Source organism: Anarrhichthys ocellatus, unplaced genomic scaffold (assembly GCF_004355925.1).
Source record: "Anarrhichthys ocellatus isolate YVR2014 unplaced genomic scaffold, GSC_Weel_1.0 scaffold11, whole genome shotgun sequence".
Taxonomy (NCBI): Eukaryota; Metazoa; Chordata; class Actinopteri; order Perciformes; family Anarhichadidae; genus Anarrhichthys; species Anarrhichthys ocellatus.
Window position 1 is genome coordinate 4,029,766 of NW_022280041.1, and position 18,750 is coordinate 4,048,515.

Here is an 18,750-nt window from a genome sequence, read left to right on the forward strand (position 1 = left end):
ACGTTTAATTTGCACAGAAATGTTAAGTTTTATGAACGAAAAACAACAACAATTAAGCCCCGCCCCCCCCCCCCCGCCCCCCTTGTCACGGGCTAAAATATACGGAAGTAGATCAGAACTTGTCAACAAGAAAGGCCGACTGACATGGTGACGTACTGGGCTCTTGTCCCCTTTTTTAAAAATATTTTTTATTATGTTTTTGCCGCTTCTGACCTACATGTTGTGATATTTTCGGGTACTAAAACACTCCGTGTCGTGCTCGGAGACATTTTCTCGTAGTGTCTCCGTCTATAAAAAAGCGTTTTATACGAAAACAAAAGTGAGGATGTTAGCATTAGCAGCTAGCTCGCTTGGAGGCTAGCTAGCGATTCAAGCTCTCGTGACTCAAACCGAAACTATCTCGTAACGTTTTCTCGGGACGTTGTCTAAACTTAGAGGGAACTACACGAGGCGTTACGGCTGTTTCATAGTTTTACTTTACTGGGAATAACAGGCAGACTTTGAAACTATTTGTGTGGCGACGATTTCGTCTCGGAAATGGTTCCTGGCGTCATTGTTGAGAAGATTATGGGAAGGAAGTGTGTGTGTGTGTGTGTGTGTGTGTGTGTGTGTGTGTGTGTGTGTGTGTGTGTGTGTGTGTGAGAGAGAGAACACAATGTCCAATAACTTCAAGAGGCACCGCTAACAACACAATGTCCAATAACTTCAAGAGGCACCGCTAACGATACCCATAACAGTAATGTATTGTTTTGGGATATTACTGTACATACCAATACTCACATTTTTGGGGCCAGAGATATTGCCCTGAAGTAAAGTACCTCGGTTTTTTGACTAAATTAGTCACAGTTATATTTATTAATCTAGTAAATATGTTTAAAGCAGGAGCACTTTAGCAGATTAATCCCAAAAAAATTGGCTGAAACAGAGTGCCACACAAATGGATGGTTAAAAATCCAAGTATATTTAATTTAGAAACATGGAAGACAAAGAAATTATGACTTAAATTACTAATCTATTGTCATGATCGTTCACAGGGGAGTAATAACATCATGAGTCTGTTTTATGGTTGACAAACAGGTCTAACTTTTTCTTCTTTCACTTTACAGATGAAGTCTTGCTGAACAAACCTCCCAAAAATGGCACTTCTCTGACGTTTGTTTACCCTTTTTAAGTCTTCAGTTTTTACATTTTAGAGGCGAAGCATTAACCACGATGACAGTCATGTACGGCATCCGTGCCCTCCTAGTTTTCACCATAACAGGTGAGTGAACTCATCAGTGTGTTTTGACTGTGCATCTACCTGAGGTGCCTACTTTAAATGTGTATCAGGCAAAGGTCGTGTTTGCATGTCTCGTATCGCACAACGTTTACGATCTGTGATAAAACACAGAGCCTGACGTGTTCTGCTTTTTGCTTATTTCCTCCGCAGCGTGCAGCCGGTTTGAGCCGGCCCTCTGCTCCAGTAAGGAAACAAACTAATCAGCACTGTATCTCATGTTATGGAAGGCTTATTCAAGGTTTCTTAACCTTTTTTGCTCTTCTGTGTCGCAGCTCGCTGTGGGCATTCCCTCCAGGTCTTGGACAACAAAGTGGGGGAGATCAGGAGTTCTGCTTACCGCAGCTGGTCCTACCACTTCGGCTCTACCTGTGACGGCTGGATCATCAAGGGTTCGGAAGAAGAACCCATCGTTCTCAGGTAAAGGCACTTTCTGTAATATTAACATGAGATGTGCTGAACATAGACACCATAGAAAAGAGGGATTCACAGTTGTCTAATTTTGTAATTTTATGCAAGTGAGATTAAGTCTTCACCGATCATTAATCCAAATCCCTTTCTCAGCTTTTCACAGTTTTCAGCACCGTGTAGTAGGAAGGAGTGGGTGTCTATAAAATCCTCAGCTGGCAGTGAGCCGGTTGTCCTCTGTGGCTCCAAGTTGCCGCAACCAATGGAGTTCCCAGGGGGAAATATTACAGTGATGCACCACTTCTTCCCACATCAGTTCCCCGTGTCGTCTTTTCTGTTGAGCTACGCCAGAGGTACGATGGCAATGCGTTTGTTTTTTCTTAAACATCTTTAGTCAAAGTGCTGGCCCCTTAAATCAAGGTGTACCATGTAGTAATATATCTTAATTGCTCTGTTACCATCTTTTTATACCCTTCTGTTTCTACACATCCAGACTCTGGCGAATGCCCAGTAACATCCTTTGAGTGCCGGCGGGGGCGCTGCCTTCCTTTCTCTTGGCGCTGTAACGGTCGGGTGGAGTGCCTCGGCGAAGGTGCGGGCCTCGGCTCCGATGAACAGGGCTGTGATGAAGAAGAAGAAGCGGAGACCCCTGAACCCCCAAAGTACGCCATCTCACCGGCAGAAGAAGCCAAGGCAGAGGCGTCCTCGGAGAAGAACTACGATCGGGACTCTGAGAGACATTACATGATCGATTCTGAAGCTGATATTTGGGCGCGAATGAAGGAGAAGGTTGACGAGGAGAAGCAGGTAGATCGAGAGCAGCCTCAGACTCCCAGGCAGCTCGTAGTGACGCCCACCCCCATCGAGTGGCCCTGCGGAGGCCTCCTCCAGACCTTCTACGGGACCTTCTCCCCTCCAACCATCCGGGGCCCCGCGCTGTTCTGTGTCTGGACGCTGGACCCTCAGGACTCGAGGCCACTGAGACTGGACCTGCAGCAGCTGGTGCTGGGACCCGGGGACAGACTCTCCGTGTACAACAGAGAGCAAGGCAAAGGAGACGTCATCAAAATTGTGAGTTATTTTAAACTAAGAAATGTATCCAAACCCTTTTTAAAAGAGCTTTTGGTAACACTATGTTCCCTTCCTGCATCTTGACAGATCACCAGCGCCTCCAATTACAAATCGATCCAAGTCGAGTCCCACAGCGGCCTGCTGTCGATGACATACGAGACTCTTCCCGGCTCAGAGGGAAACGGCTTCAACGCAACGTTCCACGTCGGGACCTACTGCCCCCCTTGGGAGGGCCGCTGTGGGGGATCGGCGGGGGGGTGCTTCACCCAGGAGCAACGCTGCGATGGGAAATGGGACTGTCCCGAGACGGGGAAGGACGAGCAGGGCTGCAGGGGCTGCGGTTTGAACCAGTTTGCCTGCGGAGTGGCGGGGCAGAGAGCGGTGCCGTCCAGCCACTTCGCCGGCAGACCAGTGTGCTACCCGGTCACGGAGCGGTGCAACTACCAGCTGTACTGCGCCGATGGCAGCGACGAGAGGGACTGCACCATGTGTCAGCCGGGGACCTTTCACTGTGACAGCGACAGGTTAGTGTGTGTGACAGACTGAAAAGATGTTCATCCTGACAGATTTATCACCGTCTCACAGTCTTCATCAGGAGATTGAGTTTGCTCATTTGTAACTGTAGATGTTGATGAGGCTTATTCTCGAAGCAGCTGCTGACAAAACAGTCTCTCCTTAAGCTGTTCAGCTGTAATTGTTGGTTGTTTTATAGATTGTTTTGTCAAATGAACTACAATGGTTTGTGTCTTCACTGTTCGGTTAGTTACGTATCAGTGCTGCTAGGTGTGTCTCGGTTATAACGCAAGTGTGTGAGTCAGAGGGTGTGTGAAAATGTGACACTAATTGATTTTTCTTGAGTATGAAACCTAAACTCTGTGTAATGAGAGAAAAATAAATACTTTCTCATATTCAGTCATGTTAAATTTTCCCATAATAAGCACAATATATAATAGAAACTATGATAGACATATTTTCAGCAACAATATTTGAGTAAAATTGGTTTTCAACTCCTTCAGTAGCTTATAAATTGATTCTTACATCACATATTTTCACACAGCCTCAAACACTGTTACAGTCTCTAATCATGTGCCATCATACGACTGCTTTACAATCATGTGGTTTTATGATACCGCGCCTCAGGATGAGACTTCGCGTGGAACCGAGTCTCTCGCTCAAGTGATTCCTCGACACTCTTTTTAACACACAAAGGGCCCATTGTTCCCGTCCGCAGGTGCGTGTTTGAGAGCTGGCGCTGCGACGGCCAGGTGGACTGTAAGGACGGGACGGACGAGCTCAACTGCACCGTCATCCTGCCGCGCAAGGTCATCACCGCCGCCACGGTGGGCAGCCTCGTCTGCGGGCTTCTGCTGGTTATCGCCATGGGCTGCACCTGTAAGCTGTACTCGCTCAGGACCAGGGAGTACAGGTAACTGCTTTGAGTGCCACTTCTACTGTGTCGTACTTTTTAATTTCAGAAAATGTGCTGACAGAAGAAAGTAAAGCGTGTGTGTGTGTTAACGTGTCTGTCTGTTTGTGTCTTGCAGCTTGTTTTCACCAATCAGCCGCCAGGAAGCAGAGCTGATCCAGCAGCAGGCTCCGCCCTCCTACGGTCAGCTGATCGCACAGGGCATCATCCCGCCAGTGGAGGACTTCCCCACAGAAAACCCCAATGAGGTGAGGGAGACAACGGGCACCAAACGGCATGCTGGGATGCACCGTGTTGGAAGTCGTTCACTGCTATCTGATGATCAATAAATCCATCCAGTGGATGATTAAAGAGCTCCTGACTTTGTCTGGACTACAGCGTCCCATCAAACGCTACAGCTCGTTTTGGCGTATTTTTTTTTTTCTATTTACATACTTCTATGAAATTATTATCTGCGTGAGTGACGGAGGATATTTGTTGATGGTTACTACCAAAGCTCCTGAGACACAAGACACAGGGTGAGACTAATCTATTGGCAGCTTACTGTAAAATCCTACTACCTGGATTTAAGGCCATAGTAAACACCTCCCCCAGAGTTGTAAAGGACCATAACGAATGCTTTATAGAGGATAGTATGAAAACTGTCCTATAAACTGAAAGTAGAGCGCATTGACAATACATTCATGTGGAAAGAGGCTACAATGCTTTGTTGAGCAGAGCACACTGTAATCTATAGCAGCTCTTGTTTTATCTCTCTTTACGTCACGTGATCCACTTTATCAGCTGTGATTAATCCCCAGCAGGCTGCGGGCTGAAGTGGAAAGAGTGTTAAGATGTGCTGTTGCCATGCAGGGTCACTCTGCGGAGCTTTGTTATTAGTTGGTGATTGGTAGGGTATCGAGCTTGAGTTGTAGAGGGTGTTTTAACTGCTCTTTTCCACTTACTTACTTTACATCTTCCTCCTTCTCAGACTTCGTCTCTTTCTCTGAGGGGAATTCTCCAGCTCCTCCGTCAGGACGCCGCCAACTCCCCACACCGCAGACGCAGGCCCCGATTCATCCGCCGGGCCGTTCGCCGCATGAGGAGGTGGGGCCTGATCCCCAGACCTCCGTCCCGGCCGAGTCAGACGTCAAGCTCCGGCCAGCAGCAGTCGGATGCCGCTCCCTCCGGACAGGAACCGGCTCACTCCAGCTCCTCGTCAGCCGTGCAGGCCGTCAACCAGCCGGTGCCTCAGAAACTTGGCTTGTTGGGTCAGTCGGAGCAGCAGCAGCAGCAGCAGCAGCAGGAAGCACCGCCTCTTCTCCCGCCGCTGTCGCCTGCCGCTTCCCCTCCTCCACCTCCGTACGCGCCCCCAGCTCCAAGCCCGGTCACCCCCCACACTCCTTCCGTCGCCGTGCCCCCAAGCAGCCCCTCTCTGGCCTCCATCTTCCACACGCTGGGCCTGAGCATCTCCCTCTTCAGAGCCTCGCCCTCGGCCTTCTCCGCCAACTCCATGCCCCTCTCCGCCTCCCCTTCGTTCTCCTCGTCCTCTTCAGACGACGAGGTGCTGCTTATCCCGCTGTCTGAAGACACCACTTCAGAGGACGACGTGCCCATGCTCACCTGAATGACTTCCTCACCCGTCCAGTGACCCCCACACGCCCCTCCTTTTTTATCTCCCTCACTCACTGATACAAACTGAAACCCAGTCTTTCCACATTTGTTTGAACTGAAGCACAGGAGACTCGCCCGCACTGTGTAAGTCTGGTGCCTTTTTGAAATAGCTTTGAGTTGGATTTGTTGACTTACGGAAACAAGTATTTTACTTTTTAAAGACCTCCTCGAGATATCAGTTTTAGACGAAAAGCATGGCTGTATGTTTGAGAGGAAGTGTAGGCGGGTGCTGGATGTGCACTCGCTTCATGCTCGGCTGCACATTGAAGGTAAACTTTTGCACAGATCTTCCCTATCCAGAAAACTGAGGCAGGCTGCTGTCCGATTGAATGGTTCGATGGAAAGTATTGCGTTTGTATGGCTGCAACTGTGTGAATGCATATGCGTTTTTAGTCTTACATTAACAGTGGGGTATGTCCGTAGATTGTCTCTGCATACTTCTGCCACTCGCATCCAGTCTCGTGTTTTTCTCACAGATGATCTTAATCAGAAGATAATTCATCTCCCCTATTTAAGTGCCTTTTTGAGGAGTTTCCCGTCGACACACCGCAAAACCAAAACACACGGAGGCACATGTTTCTCTCACGGCACGCTTCGACACATCAGTGGCTTTATTATAACGTGAATAAAAATAACAATGCATGTACTCTGCAAGCTGGCAATAATGTTTTGGGACCCGTATTTTAGTGCACACTGATTGCGACATACAGTAACTGTGTTCCGAGTGCACACACACACACACACACTTAAGTGAATGTATGTAATCTACAGAAGCAAATGTGTCAAAAGACAATCTCTTCGGTGCCTGATTTTAGTGTGTGTGTGTGTGTGTGTGTATGTGTGTGTGTGTATGTCTCTAGTGTCGATGAGGCGCCCTCGTGATGAATTCACTAAATAACTTGAAGCTTCAACCCTTGATCGTGACAGAATGCGATCGGGAACCGATCGCATTCTGTCACATTTTGACACAACAGACTTGTGGTGTGCCATTTGTATTGTACATTTTATGGTGTTTTTATTTCAGCAAGTTACTTTTTTTTTTTCCTCTTAAGTTTTTTTGCTTTGTTGAATGTATTTGGGTCGATGTCGGAAGTTTTAAATTCGCAATTTAATGAGGTTAAATAAGAGAGAAAGTGATTTTATGGTTTGTTAGGGTCAACTTCACTGTATATAAGTAAGAAATGTGGCTGAGATTAAAACGATTTGCACTTTTAGGTGTTGGGTATTGTGTGTTTTTGTGTGTCGTGTGGGTGGAAACACACCTGACACCTTAACAGGGATGCCAGAGCTGTTGCATTGTGCTTTGTATTCAAAAGTCCCGTAGACATTCACAGACTCCTAACAGGGTGGTTCAGTGGTTGTTCTGGAAGAAAAGCAGATCATCGCTGCCTGTGTTCAGGATAAAAGGTGAATGCAGAGAAAATGAAGCTGTTTGCCATCGAGGATTGAGACTACACGTGGTCATGAGAAGGTAATCATAATGAATACTTTTGGTTTAATTCATTAATGCTGCAGGAAAGTGATTGTTGGAGCTGAAATCTGTTCTATATTTAACAGCTGCTCTAGCAGACACACGTCCTTATTCCTCATAGCAGAGCTTTACGCCTCATATAAATGTGACTGATACAACGACCTGAAAGATTATGATGGTTTGAGATGTGTTTTCATATTTGTGGAAAACAGGCATCTGACTGTTTGAGTCCACAACATTACATCTACCTTTTTTAAATTACCTCATTGGCTGTACAGCATATCATTTATTTGTATCTCACTAATGCGTCATTAGGACCAACGCTTAATATTTACAATGTCAAGTACAACCGGCGAAGGCCATGATACAAGTAAGCTAAACAAACTGTTGATGTGTGACTTTAAAATAAGAACTTTAACTTAATCGATATGAAATGAATATAGCATTTAGTTTATTTTCTGTTGTGCTTGAAAAGTCATCTTTGCATTCAGTGGTTTGACATTACGTACAACACAAGCGCATAATTATGGACAGAATTGTAGAAATACTGAGGTCATAAGTTCCACCTAACCCTAATATTTTTATTACATCTATGCATGTTTTATTTGCCAACATGAGACCATCTATCCAAATAGGCTCCCATGAGCTGCAGCTTAGCAAAGCTCCTCGTCTATAATGTCAAACAACTACTAATCATCCTCGCTGTGACCCTGAAATAGGTCACAGCTATAATTATGGTTTTACCTCCATCCCAGCGGCTCTGGGTGGGGATGTTGGTGGTAATGGTGGAGCTCACTGGAGCCCTGCAGAAGTGCATTTTCGACGAGGTTCAGGCCCAGGCCAGGGTGGTCCGAGCTGCACCCCTCCACCCAGACAGCCCACCCACCGAGCCCAGACTCGGAGCCCAGGACGGGCAAGAGCCCCCGCTAAGCTCTGGGCGGCAAACCAATCATCCGGGACCCGAGGCATCACCTCTGTGTGGCCTATCGGTGACACAGGGGAGACGCCTGATAACGATGGCACCGCCCACTCCAGCCTCTCAGCAGCCAATCAGGATCCAGATCTGGATCCCAGTGGAGAGCAACGGCCTATCAGAGGCTGAGAAAGCGAGGCTGGAGGCAGCGGTGGAGGAGGCTGTGAGGATGGTGTCTTCGTCACTTTCAGGTGAAACATACACACTTACCTGTGTCACTTTTGGGGACATTACTTGCATTCATTTCCTGGAGACGTATACTTACTTTAGCCATAACTACTGCTTCCCAACCTTAACTACTGACCCTGATATCAGCTGTTTTTCCAAGTGGGGAAATTGCTTTTGTCCCTAATTGGACAAGCTGTCCCCAATTAACTGGTCCTTAGTCTGAAATGTGTCCCTGAAGGTGAACAAACACACACACAAACGGGCTAACATGTACGATCATAACCTGTTGACCTTTCTATAGTGAACAGAGGGCTGGGTCCATTGCTGCTCAGCAGAGACATCAATAAATACTGCAAGTTTCTGTGGAAGAATTCAAGTACTGCCAACTACAACAGGTGTGTGTGTGTGTGTGTGTGTGTGTGTGTGTGTGTGTGTGTGTGTGGTATGCGCTTTTAGCCAGATGTGAATCTTCTCTCGCTTTAAGACTATCTTGGTTCTACTGATCACTTTAAACAGGTTTGTGTGTTTTTATTTTCCTGATGATATATTTTCCAGTTTATCCAAAGAAACTAAAATGATCACATTGTCGTATCAGATTTTAGAGAGTTATGTAAACTTCACTTTATGACCACTTGAAAGTCATCAGAATTAAAAGAAGTAAAATTAATAAACACAAATATCAGCATTAAAATGTTTGCTAAAATACATGTTGAATGCAGGTAGTTTATTTAAAGAAGGACAGACAGTTTTACAGTTTTCTTCTTTCAGATGTGGTCGAGCCAACAACAACTACAGAGCTGAGACCTGTCTGGATGTGACAGTAAGTATCAGTCCACTGATTTTCTTACTGTATTCATGTACACAGCACGTACCTGCACACACTTAAAATCCAGTCGAGCTTTGTTTTACCGTCTCTCTTATCAACAGATCCCAGATGATCATCTCGCTGGATGTGATGTTTACCCGGAAGCTGATTCCCCTCGAAGGACTGAGCTGCGTCCTGAAGGTGCTGGACTCCCCGACACCGACTTCCTGCTGTACCTCCACGTTCAGGCCACTGACAAGTGCAGAGCAGAGGTGAAGAAGACTTTAATGACAACATATCTAAGACATGGTTAAAGGTGGACACTTCAATTAATTACAATATATAATTATATCTTTAAAAAATAAAGATACAAATGAGATAACTGACTTTACTTTACTGTGTTATGAGCGTAATAATTCTTTGTCTTCATTTTCCTCACATCTTAAACACTCACTGCTTATATGTTTGTACCTTGTCTCATATGTCCTGTTCACCTCTCAGCCTCACGTGTCGGCCTACGCTGTCCACTGTCAGACGGACCCCTGTGGCCGACCCTTAGCCGGGGTGGTGGTCATCTGCAGGGACAGACTGACAGAAGCCACATACAGCCACCAGGCGACTGTACAGGTATGTCTTTAATATTATTGTTCATGATACTTTTTAAATTGTCTGTTGATGTGCTGGATTGTCATCTGTTTTCCAGACTGTGATCCATGAGCTGTTTCATGCACTTGGTTTCTCTAAAGAGCTCTTCAACACCTGGAGAGACTGCTCCTCCACTTCTCAAGGTTTTTAGACACATTCTGATGTTTTTATAATAATAACTTTATGAAAAGCAAAGATGCATTAATGATCATATGCACTGGTTAGAAGATGGTTCTTCTCACGTGTTTTTCTTTGTGATGCAGTTGGTGCTGGCTGTTCTCCTCGAGGCAGAGTGACTCACTCTGATGCATCGGGCCAGATGAGGATTTATACCCCGTCTGTTATCTCGGCCCTGCGGAGGCACCTGGGGTCCACTGACCCTGAGCTGGGGGGGCCGCTGGAGAACCTGGTACTGAGCTTCTCCAAACAGATCCATCGTGTGCTCTGCTTACGTGTTTTACACTTCTTTCCTTCCTTCAGGATGTTCCTCCAGGCAGAGTGTCCTCTCACTGGGAGTCCCGGGTCCTGCAGGGCTCCGTCATGGCCGCGCTGCTGGGGGACCCCACCACAGTCCGGATCGACCCGGTCACCTTGGCTGCACTGCAGGATACAGGCTGGTACAGTGTAGACCTGAGCCGGGCACAGAGTCTAATCTGGGGAGACGGTGAGGAAAGATAGAGATATTAAATGTAATCATGTAAATACATCTGCAAGAGCATTATCATGATTACAAAAATCCTGACTCAGTGTTTTAAGATTGTTTGCAGGAGAGAACAAATAGATAAATGTGTTTTTATAGGTGAAGGAGCCATGTTTGGTTCCCTGTCAGCCTGTCGGAACAAGTCCTCGTCCTTTTTCTGCACTGGCAGGTAAATTTATAAATATATACACTACAATGTATGTTTGTTTTTTTTAAAGTAGAATGTGGGTCACTTTCATCCTTCATTTCCTGCACTAATGTTTGCATTATTCCCTCTTCTCAGTGGGTTTGGGTGTCATTATCTTCACCTCCACAAGGGGGAGTGCCAGACTGATCCACACCTGGAGGGCTGTCGAGTGTATAAACCCCTTCAGAATGGAGTAAGTTTTATTTCCTCTCATGGGGTTATCTTCACCAAACTATATCCTTCAGATTGTAAAATAAATACATGATTTCTTACTCATTTTGCTTAACCAGAAGTCTTTTACTTGATCTCAAAATGTCCAAAATGATCAACATTCTTCACACCCTTGGTCTGAACTCAATTCTGCAGAGCAGGAATATGGGGTCGTTTCTATTTCTTGTGCCTTTTAATTGCAATCTACTGTATTTTATTGCCATTTCAGCACTGCATTACATTTTCACTGTTTTTCCTCCTCTCGTTCTTCAGAGTGAATGTTGGAAAGAGGAAAATGGCAGAGAAGAGGATTGGAGCGAGGAGGTCTTCGGTTTTCACAGCCGTTGCTTCTTCTCCAGCCTGACCAGACAGGTGTGTGTGTGTGTGTGTGTGTGTGTGTGTGCGCGTGTGTGAATGTATGCTCAACGGTTTCCATTGTAGAACATTCATTTCTTCCTTCTACACCTGTCTTTCTTTTAGAACCGGAGTCAGCTTCTTTTACCCAGCAGCTCTGTGGAGGGACGTTGTTACAGACACAGGTGTACTGGACCGAACAGGTACCAAATCCAGGTGTCAGGCTCTGAGTGGGTGGACTGTCCAGCAGGAGGCACCATTCAGGTAACATGACACAACCCTCAATGTAACTAAATCAATGGAGTTGTTTACTGCTACTGTTCATTATAAGCACTCTGTGGGAGGGATTTGAAAGTATGCTTTCCTATTTGCTGTTATTACTGGATCCCCAGTTATTATTTGAACTTTATTATTTGATGTGTTCTGTCTTTGCTGGTTTTAACCGTCAGATAAAAGGGTACCAGGGTTTAGTCCACTGCCCTGACCGGAGGTTATGTCTGTACGCTGACGTTACTCCTCCTCCAGACGATGTCGGTACATTTCCTGCTTCTATCACAAGGCAAGTACGACTCTAAAACGAGCACCCTCTTTCTTTATAGCAACCTTGTAACTGACACTTACTTTACTTCATTGCTTCTTGGTCAGTGAGGCTTTAACTTCGGCCCAGAACGGGACCCGGCCGCCCCTCAGACATCCTGCAGAGCTCACTGCAGCCTCGGCGCTCGGCATCACTGCTGCCGTGTGTCTCCTGGCTGCAGCCGTGGTGTCCTACAGGAAATGTGGCCTCTGCAGGGTCAGGGTCCACTCTGCCCCACAGGATCCCACTGATCCGTAGCGAACACCTAAAAACCTTTGAATATAAACTGATGGCTTGTTTTGTTTTTTCCCTGACTAAATGATCATTTTAATGGGAGGGAGGAATAATTAATTCAATCTTTTTTATTTTTATTAAACAGCAAAGTCATGAACAGTTGAACTTCTACAAAACATAATGTTAATAAGTGACACTAAAAAAGAGTAATGACAAAACATGGCAAAAAAACATTAACAGAATGAATAGTGACGCTGAGGTAAAGATTACAGGTGTCCCTTGATCATCAACATGTGTCCACATGGTTCAGTACATCGCGTACAAAGGGTTTTCATTATCACCGTGAGAGCCAACTTTCTGGCTGAACCAGTGATCAGTGCTGACATAAATCCTCCCTAGCTGTATATTATTGACAATACAACAATAAGGATCGCAACTAACACACAAGCGATAAGGATGAGTGAAATCCAAAGGGGAGTCATCTTGCAAGTTGGACTCTTGGAGAGTTTCTGAGAACTCTCATCTGGTGGGAAAGTCAGACAGAAATGAATTATCAGGCTCTTTAATTAAAATGCATTAAAATAAAAAGTTTTGTCTCCTCACCTTTTTCTATCTCTACTGATGTGCTGTCAGGGGGTCGACTGGAGTGGCTCGTGTTTAGTGTTGGAGGAGGGATTTGGTTTGTGTCGTCATGTTTTGCTGCGGCTTTAGAGTGGAAATAAATATATGAATCAATTATCTGCTGATATTACGGACACTAATGATTCCTGGATGGTTTTAGGTGATCTTACCTCTGTACATCAGCAGATAGGCAGTGCTGGAACTGTCCAACGACCATTTTGAAATAATTGTTTGCATAGAACAATAAAAGAAAAGTTTAGAACATACAGTAAACGTTTCCAGATAGATATTATAATATATCTCGGGTCCATTTTGGAGCAGTTCTGAAGCTTTAGATCATTTTACATGAATTTGTTTGTGGCATTTTATGGCAGAAGTCCTTTTTAAGTGCTTCATCTGCTGATGAAGATTGTGTGATACGATCAAAAGCTCCGGCACAGCTACGAAATGGACCTTTTTCAGCTCTGTCAGACGTGATGAAATGGAAATAATTGAGCATACTTGTAAGTCCTGGTTTCTGCAAATAGTTGCTCTTTAACCTGCATCATTTGGGGATGCAGGTTAAAGAGGTTAAAGGGGATGCAGGTTTGGGGAAGAAAACAAAAAAAACATTTATCTTTTGTATTTTTTGAATATTTGTCATACTGGCTGCATTAAATGAATCCTCACCTTGGAGACGTGAGTGTCATCAAACTCGTACCAGGTTCTGTCCTCATTGGACAGGATGGTGGCCGTGTAATGTCCACCTCTTACACTGCCAATGTGATTCACCACCGCATACAGTTCATAGTTCATGTCCTACAAAAACATTGTATGTGAAACTATTTTTAAAGCAAACGTAAAGAGCACCATTAATTCTCCTTACCTTTGTCTCTAATTCACGTGGCACATGCACACGGCGGTTTGTTTTGGAATGTGTCCTGGTGGTGTTGTCAAAGTCAAATTTCTTGAGAAGGAGAGTCAAAATCTGAGGAAATACCACCATCTCACACCTCTAAATGATACAAGAAAGATTATTAAACACCACAGACAATATAATAAACAGTGTTCATCTGATTCCAGGCTACATGAGGTGTTTGTTAGCTCACGCTGGTCGCCTCTGTTGTCTCTTCACACTCGTTGCAGTACACTCCATTGTGTGGTTTCGACTGGAAAATCCTTTCAAAGCCGCTTTCCTGTAAAAACACAAATGTTGTAATGAATTCCATATTGGATTACCAATCTCACGTTATCATAATAAAACTACAGTTTGATTTCTTTATTCAACAGCAGTGTGTTTGGAACAGGATGCTCACCACGCTGTAGGATGAGTCATGAGTGTCATTCAGTGACAGTGGAAGAGTCCAGAACTCATTTGTCTCTTCAATGATTATGTGGCCTTTGGAGCATTTTGTTGTGTGTCTCAGCGCTCCTTGGAAAACCTTGAAATCAAAAATAAAACATCTATCACAGCTTTCTTATTAGTTCACCTGTAAATGCGTGTAGAGATTTCATCAGCGCTCACCTCAGAGGCCTGTGGGCTGATCTTACGTAAAATCATCTCCAGGCATTCAGCTGCATCCCGTTGTTCACCAACTGAAAAAGCAAACATAAATACCACTCTCGTATTCATTTCATCTTTGATTTATAACTGATAATCAGGTTTTATTTCAGTCCATCTTACCATTTAGGATCCCGAATGCTGCTGTGATCGTTTCTGTCCTACATGTTGCTTCCTTCAGGCCTTCAAAGATTTTTCTCAGCTGAAGATCCGTTTGTTTGGCTCTTGGATCGCGTATATCACAGCTTTCTGATGTACTGTTATTGTTAGCTGGTAGATTGTAGGAAGGATTTCATGAGTGCTCACCTTAGAGGCTTGTCGGCTGATTTTTAAATATAATCAACTCCTAACACCAAAGCATTACACTGAATCTCCAGCTGTGACTTTCCTTTTAATGCTTTTCTCATGACGGACCAACTCACCGTTCTCTATCGCCAAACTCTTGCCGGTGTTTTTTGTTTTACATGTTTTCTTCAGTTTTTTAAAGACGACTATCAGCTCTTGATCTGTGGTTTGTGATTTTGGCTCCAGCCTGTAGGAAGAGGTGAGTTCATTGATGACTATTTCAGTCTGTCTTGAACTTAACATCATCACTGATTCATGGTACTGTTGAGAAATTCAAAATGTAACTACTTTCATCTCGTCCCTAACCAGCACCAGATGCATCACTCTAAACAACGATGGTCCCTGTTGATACTTCTATTGTCTACAGATGAAAGCAGCTGTTTCTAACCTGTCGTGGAGCTCTGTTGTCATGGAGAAAACCTGCAGGACACTGTTGAGGTAACATGTGGCACCCTGATTATACAGACCATAATGACGTCTCTGTGTCGGAGTCACTTAAAGGAAAGAAAAACAGTGTCATTACACCATTTTCATTAAGTTAGAGATATGAAAACATAGAGCAACAGGAGACCGCAGCCACCAATTTTATAGGTATCTCAAAACATATGTAAATAATATAATACTACAGCAAGCTTTTGTGAGTTATAAGCTACTTGTGTCTTTGTACGGACACTCGTTGAAATATATATTTAAAGATTTAGATGAAATCAAATAGTTTTCCTTTTAAATACTGTTTTCCCAACACCTGTTATGTCGCAGAGATGTTGTTACCGGTAATTGAATTAAGTTCCCTGGTTTGTCTCCAATCAACATGACAGCTGTGCTTGTACATTGTGGGCCCACTTTTCCTTTAATCTCTGTTTTCTCTCCTGCAGCAAGTGTCCTGCAGTAATATTTGGTACTTCACCTGCATCGTTGTTTTCTTTTCGTTTCTTCCACTTTACCACTACAGCCTCGTTATTCGGTCGTTTTCTTGAGCCGCTCATCTTTCCTCTTGGAAAATAGGAAAGTGTCTTATCGTTATTTATTTAGGTGGAGAAAAAAAAAAAAAATCAACTTCTGTGTCATTTGGTAAAGAAGGATAGAAAATGTGTTGTTACCCTGTGAAGTTTTTCCTTTGACTTTTGTGGAGGAGACAGTTTAAACCTGGACAGCAGCAGCACTTGAGGAAGGAACCAGGTGAGACAGTGCAGAGCAGCTCTGTGTGGAAACGTTCACAGCATGTGTGGCTCAGAAAAGACCAGCAGAATCATATGAATTTGTTTTCCAATCAGTGACAAAAGAGGATAACCATCCTTCTTCTTCGAGCTACATTCAGCTGCTGTAGTTTCTTCCACTGATCAAAGTACCTTTTAGTTCAGTTCAGTTCAGAAGGAGATGACTTGCACTTATTAAACCAGATTTATATCAGGGTGTTCACTGTGGATCTGGCATCCTTACAGGGTAATCCCGATTGAAGCTGCTGCTCCGTCGTCTGATTATAAATGCCAGTAATACCTGTGGCAGTTGTGAAAGCGCTCACCTGGCACGAGAACAAAACTGTGGACGGATGTAGATCTCTGACGGACCGCCAGCAGGAGGAAGTTATTGTTAAAGAAGTAAAGTTCGGGTTGCGCACCTTAAATCACACATTTCTACGATGGTCCCGAAAGTAATCTGAGGGTAAACAAAGCGCGTTATTGTTTTGCATCGCGTGCAATGACTCTGTAACATTCACGGTTTTAATCCAAGCTGTGAAATGAGTGTTAACACTGATTACACAAGACAAACACAATACATAGCTGCACGGATTCAAATCAAATAGATTGGAGTAACTTTCAAACAGCTGCGAGGATACTAACTGAGATATTAGAGGGGGAATAATACTTACTGACAGCTTCACATGATGACTCCAGGACGGTGTAGTGGAGGAAGTGGCTTCCTCTCAATGTCTCAACCGGCAGCTTCGCGTTAGGAGCCTCAATGCTAATTAAGGGAAGATTAAAGGTGTGGTTTTATTTTGAAACCTCGCTGCCAGACGGCAGATGTTTGAAAGAAAACGCCTTGTAATGCTGATAATGAAGTAAAGAAAATTCAATTATAAAGTGTTCCTGCATGATATCGGGAATATTTCTAACATCCTTGTTCTTGTTTTTACTTTACTGACAGACTACAGAATGTTGTCTGACTACATTCTTTTACTCGCAGTTTCTGCTGATCTCTTTGTTTTGAGTTTCTCATGATGACATATTGTTTACCCTGCGGGTCATAATTCATTTTGCTGCTGAGATTCAACTGAATGTCACCTAACACCCCATGACTCGATGACAACCAACAATGTGACGCACGCTGTTGATTGACATATGGAGAGCGTTCACTGGCACACGTGGGTGAATAGACTTCACAAGGAAGAGAATAATAAAAATAGCATCAGCTTGTAATAAAGAAAGACATGTTAACCGGTAACACAACTCATTTCTACAAAAAAATATTTAGACATTTCATTTTAAGTCCTGCCGTAGGTATTTAATTATGTTTAAATTGGGACATTGGGCAAAGGAAACGACTCGTTTTCTGGCATATAGCAGCATGTAACACGTTCTTCATTGAGCCACCATTATCATGTTTTATTTACCACAGGGCACTTTAAACATATACGTGTTTTTTCAAACATATGCCCCAACAAGTAAGGGCAGGGCACATTCACTGTCTCTGTGCGTCTTCATCACGTCAGGCGCCTCCGGGCAGCATCAGCAGCATGTGGATGGTGGACAGATGTCGGATCCGGTAGGACGACAGCACGGCGGATTCCTCCAGCGGCCTGGCTTTGTGGACCACCCGGAAGTCATCCTCTGAGCAGAAAGTAAAGGAGACTTTGTTTACTTGTTTCCCCCCCCCAGCCTCCACTGTGAATCCCCAGAGGACGTTCTCACATCAGATGTCATGTTGGATTATCATGAGGAGGATTTGGAGCAGAACCATGAACAAATGTGGACTTCAAAGAAAACACTACACTGTCTTCTCAATTTGTATTGATTTAACTTGACTCAATAGTTAAAGATGTCTTGAATCTTTAAAACACAATATATGGTATAGGCCTATAGTCTAATGATTGATTGGTTTAGTCTTGCGATTAAATGTGTTATTGTGTGTCCAGCGAGCAGCTGCTTGCCGAGATGAAACCATTTATTAAGGAGCATTTTTGGTTAAATAAACTTTCTTTATTTATACAGACTATATCAGGTAACATTTAAATATCCTATACACTCCTTCATAAAGCTTACCGATATTTAGTTCTTCCGCGATTTTATTCTTTAGCTGCTGCACAGTGATCCTGCTCATCTCCTCTTGCCTCTCGCAAAGATTGATGATATTTTCCTCTCCCCTTAGTCCATTTATTTTCAGCTGGATTTTCATTTTGCCGCCGAGTCTGTTCAGAGCCGAACACCTCTGCGTCGAGTGTATGAGGTGCGTTTCTTCCGGTGGATCCCGATACAGGTTATGCAAAACACAAAAAAAACCAAGACGCGTCACTTCTGTCAACTTCATATCACATGACTACACGGGAAAAGACGAATAGGCTCGCGCGCACATTAAAGTGCAGGGTGTAGTAATGTTATAAGAAGAGCCGAGAGACGGAGTCAACATGGGAAACAAACCATCAGCTAAACGGGAGCGGAAACAAGTGGTCAGAAGTCTCTCTGTCTGGCACCTTCCTCCGCCTGAAGAGGAGAAGCGTTATGACTTCCCAGACGCCACTCTTACATTTGTAGACGAAGATGACGTATTAGATTGTAAGTATCGAATTTCACTTTTACCAATAAGTTCAACAATTATATAGTACCACACACATTCTATTTTTACCGTGGCTACTGTTACATTTTAAACAGCCTATTCATAGTAATAACAGCATAAAACACTGCACGTGTTTTCATCTGCGTGTGTGTGTCTCGTAGTTTTGTGCGCTGACTACAAGTCCCGCAGAGCAAAGATGTCCTGCGGCCATGCTGTCACTCCGATGTCTCTCACCCACTGGTGCCGCAGGCAGCTGGACAAGGTTTGTTATTTACCTTCACCTTTATCATGAAACACACCTTTATCATGAAA

General features: G+C 44.2%; 4 protein-coding genes across 7 annotated transcripts in view; 3 read left to right on the forward strand and 1 right to left on the reverse strand.

The window, feature by feature from the left end:
* Positions 1-120: 120 nt before the first annotated feature.
* On the forward strand, positions 121-7,048 carry lrp10 (low density lipoprotein receptor-related protein 10). The gene is made up of 10 exons (XM_031851337.1): positions 121-147; positions 1,107-1,261; positions 1,430-1,462; positions 1,552-1,696; positions 1,841-2,037; positions 2,178-2,755; positions 2,843-3,279; positions 3,987-4,181; positions 4,300-4,429; positions 5,152-7,048. The coding sequence occupies exons 2-10, from the start codon at positions 1,213-1,215 to the stop codon at positions 5,785-5,787; spliced, it is 2,400 nt and encodes a 799-aa protein (XP_031707197.1). The 5' UTR covers positions 121-147; positions 1,107-1,212; the 3' UTR covers positions 5,788-7,048.
* Positions 7,049-7,141: 93 nt separating this feature from the next.
* Positions 7,142-12,772, forward strand: cirop (ciliated left-right organizer metallopeptidase). Its single transcript, XM_031851338.1, has 14 exons — positions 7,142-8,469; positions 8,748-8,841; positions 9,215-9,266; positions 9,374-9,523; positions 9,753-9,878; positions 9,955-10,039; positions 10,160-10,305; positions 10,377-10,560; positions 10,696-10,765; positions 10,880-10,976; positions 11,267-11,365; positions 11,474-11,611; positions 11,797-11,906; positions 12,038-12,772. The coding sequence occupies exons 1-14, from the start codon at positions 8,040-8,042 to the stop codon at positions 12,180-12,182; spliced, it is 1,926 nt and encodes a 641-aa protein (XP_031707198.1). The 5' UTR covers positions 7,142-8,039; the 3' UTR covers positions 12,183-12,772.
* On the reverse strand, positions 12,281-18,368 carry LOC116385674 (putative ubiquitin carboxyl-terminal hydrolase 50). 4 transcript variants are annotated; one of them, XM_031851339.1, is made up of 17 exons: positions 17,928-18,368; positions 16,535-17,495; positions 16,187-16,320; positions 15,765-15,864; positions 15,572-15,657; positions 15,053-15,158; positions 14,742-14,851; positions 14,443-14,589; positions 14,284-14,354; positions 14,075-14,200; positions 13,868-13,954; positions 13,645-13,773; positions 13,449-13,577; positions 13,281-13,318; positions 12,950-12,981; positions 12,762-12,863; positions 12,281-12,681 (listed from the first exon to the last, which is right to left on the reverse strand). In XM_031851339.1, exons 5-17 carry the CDS (start codon positions 15,648-15,650, stop codon positions 12,554-12,556), a joined length of 1,284 nt encoding a protein of 427 aa, XP_031707199.1. In that variant the 5' UTR covers positions 15,651-15,657; positions 15,765-15,864; positions 16,187-16,320; positions 16,535-17,495; positions 17,928-18,368; the 3' UTR covers positions 12,281-12,553. The 4 variants fall into 4 exon arrangements, with proteins under 4 accessions (XP_031707199.1, XP_031707200.1, XP_031707201.1 ...); XM_031851340.1 differs by lacking the exon at positions 16,187-16,320; XM_031851341.1 differs by having other exon boundaries at positions 15,765-15,826; positions 16,187-17,495.
* LOC116385675 (probable E3 ubiquitin-protein ligase RNF144A-A) overlaps positions 18,216-18,750 on the forward strand; it is a 2,401-nt gene continuing 1,866 nt past the window's right edge. Inside the window, exons 1-2 of the mRNA XM_031851344.1 lie at positions 18,216-18,437; positions 18,600-18,700. Of these exons, the coding sequence (XP_031707204.1) occupies positions 18,290-18,437; positions 18,600-18,700 (249 nt within the window). The 5' untranslated portion in view covers positions 18,216-18,289. The remainder of the gene's footprint in view (positions 18,438-18,599; positions 18,701-18,750) is intronic.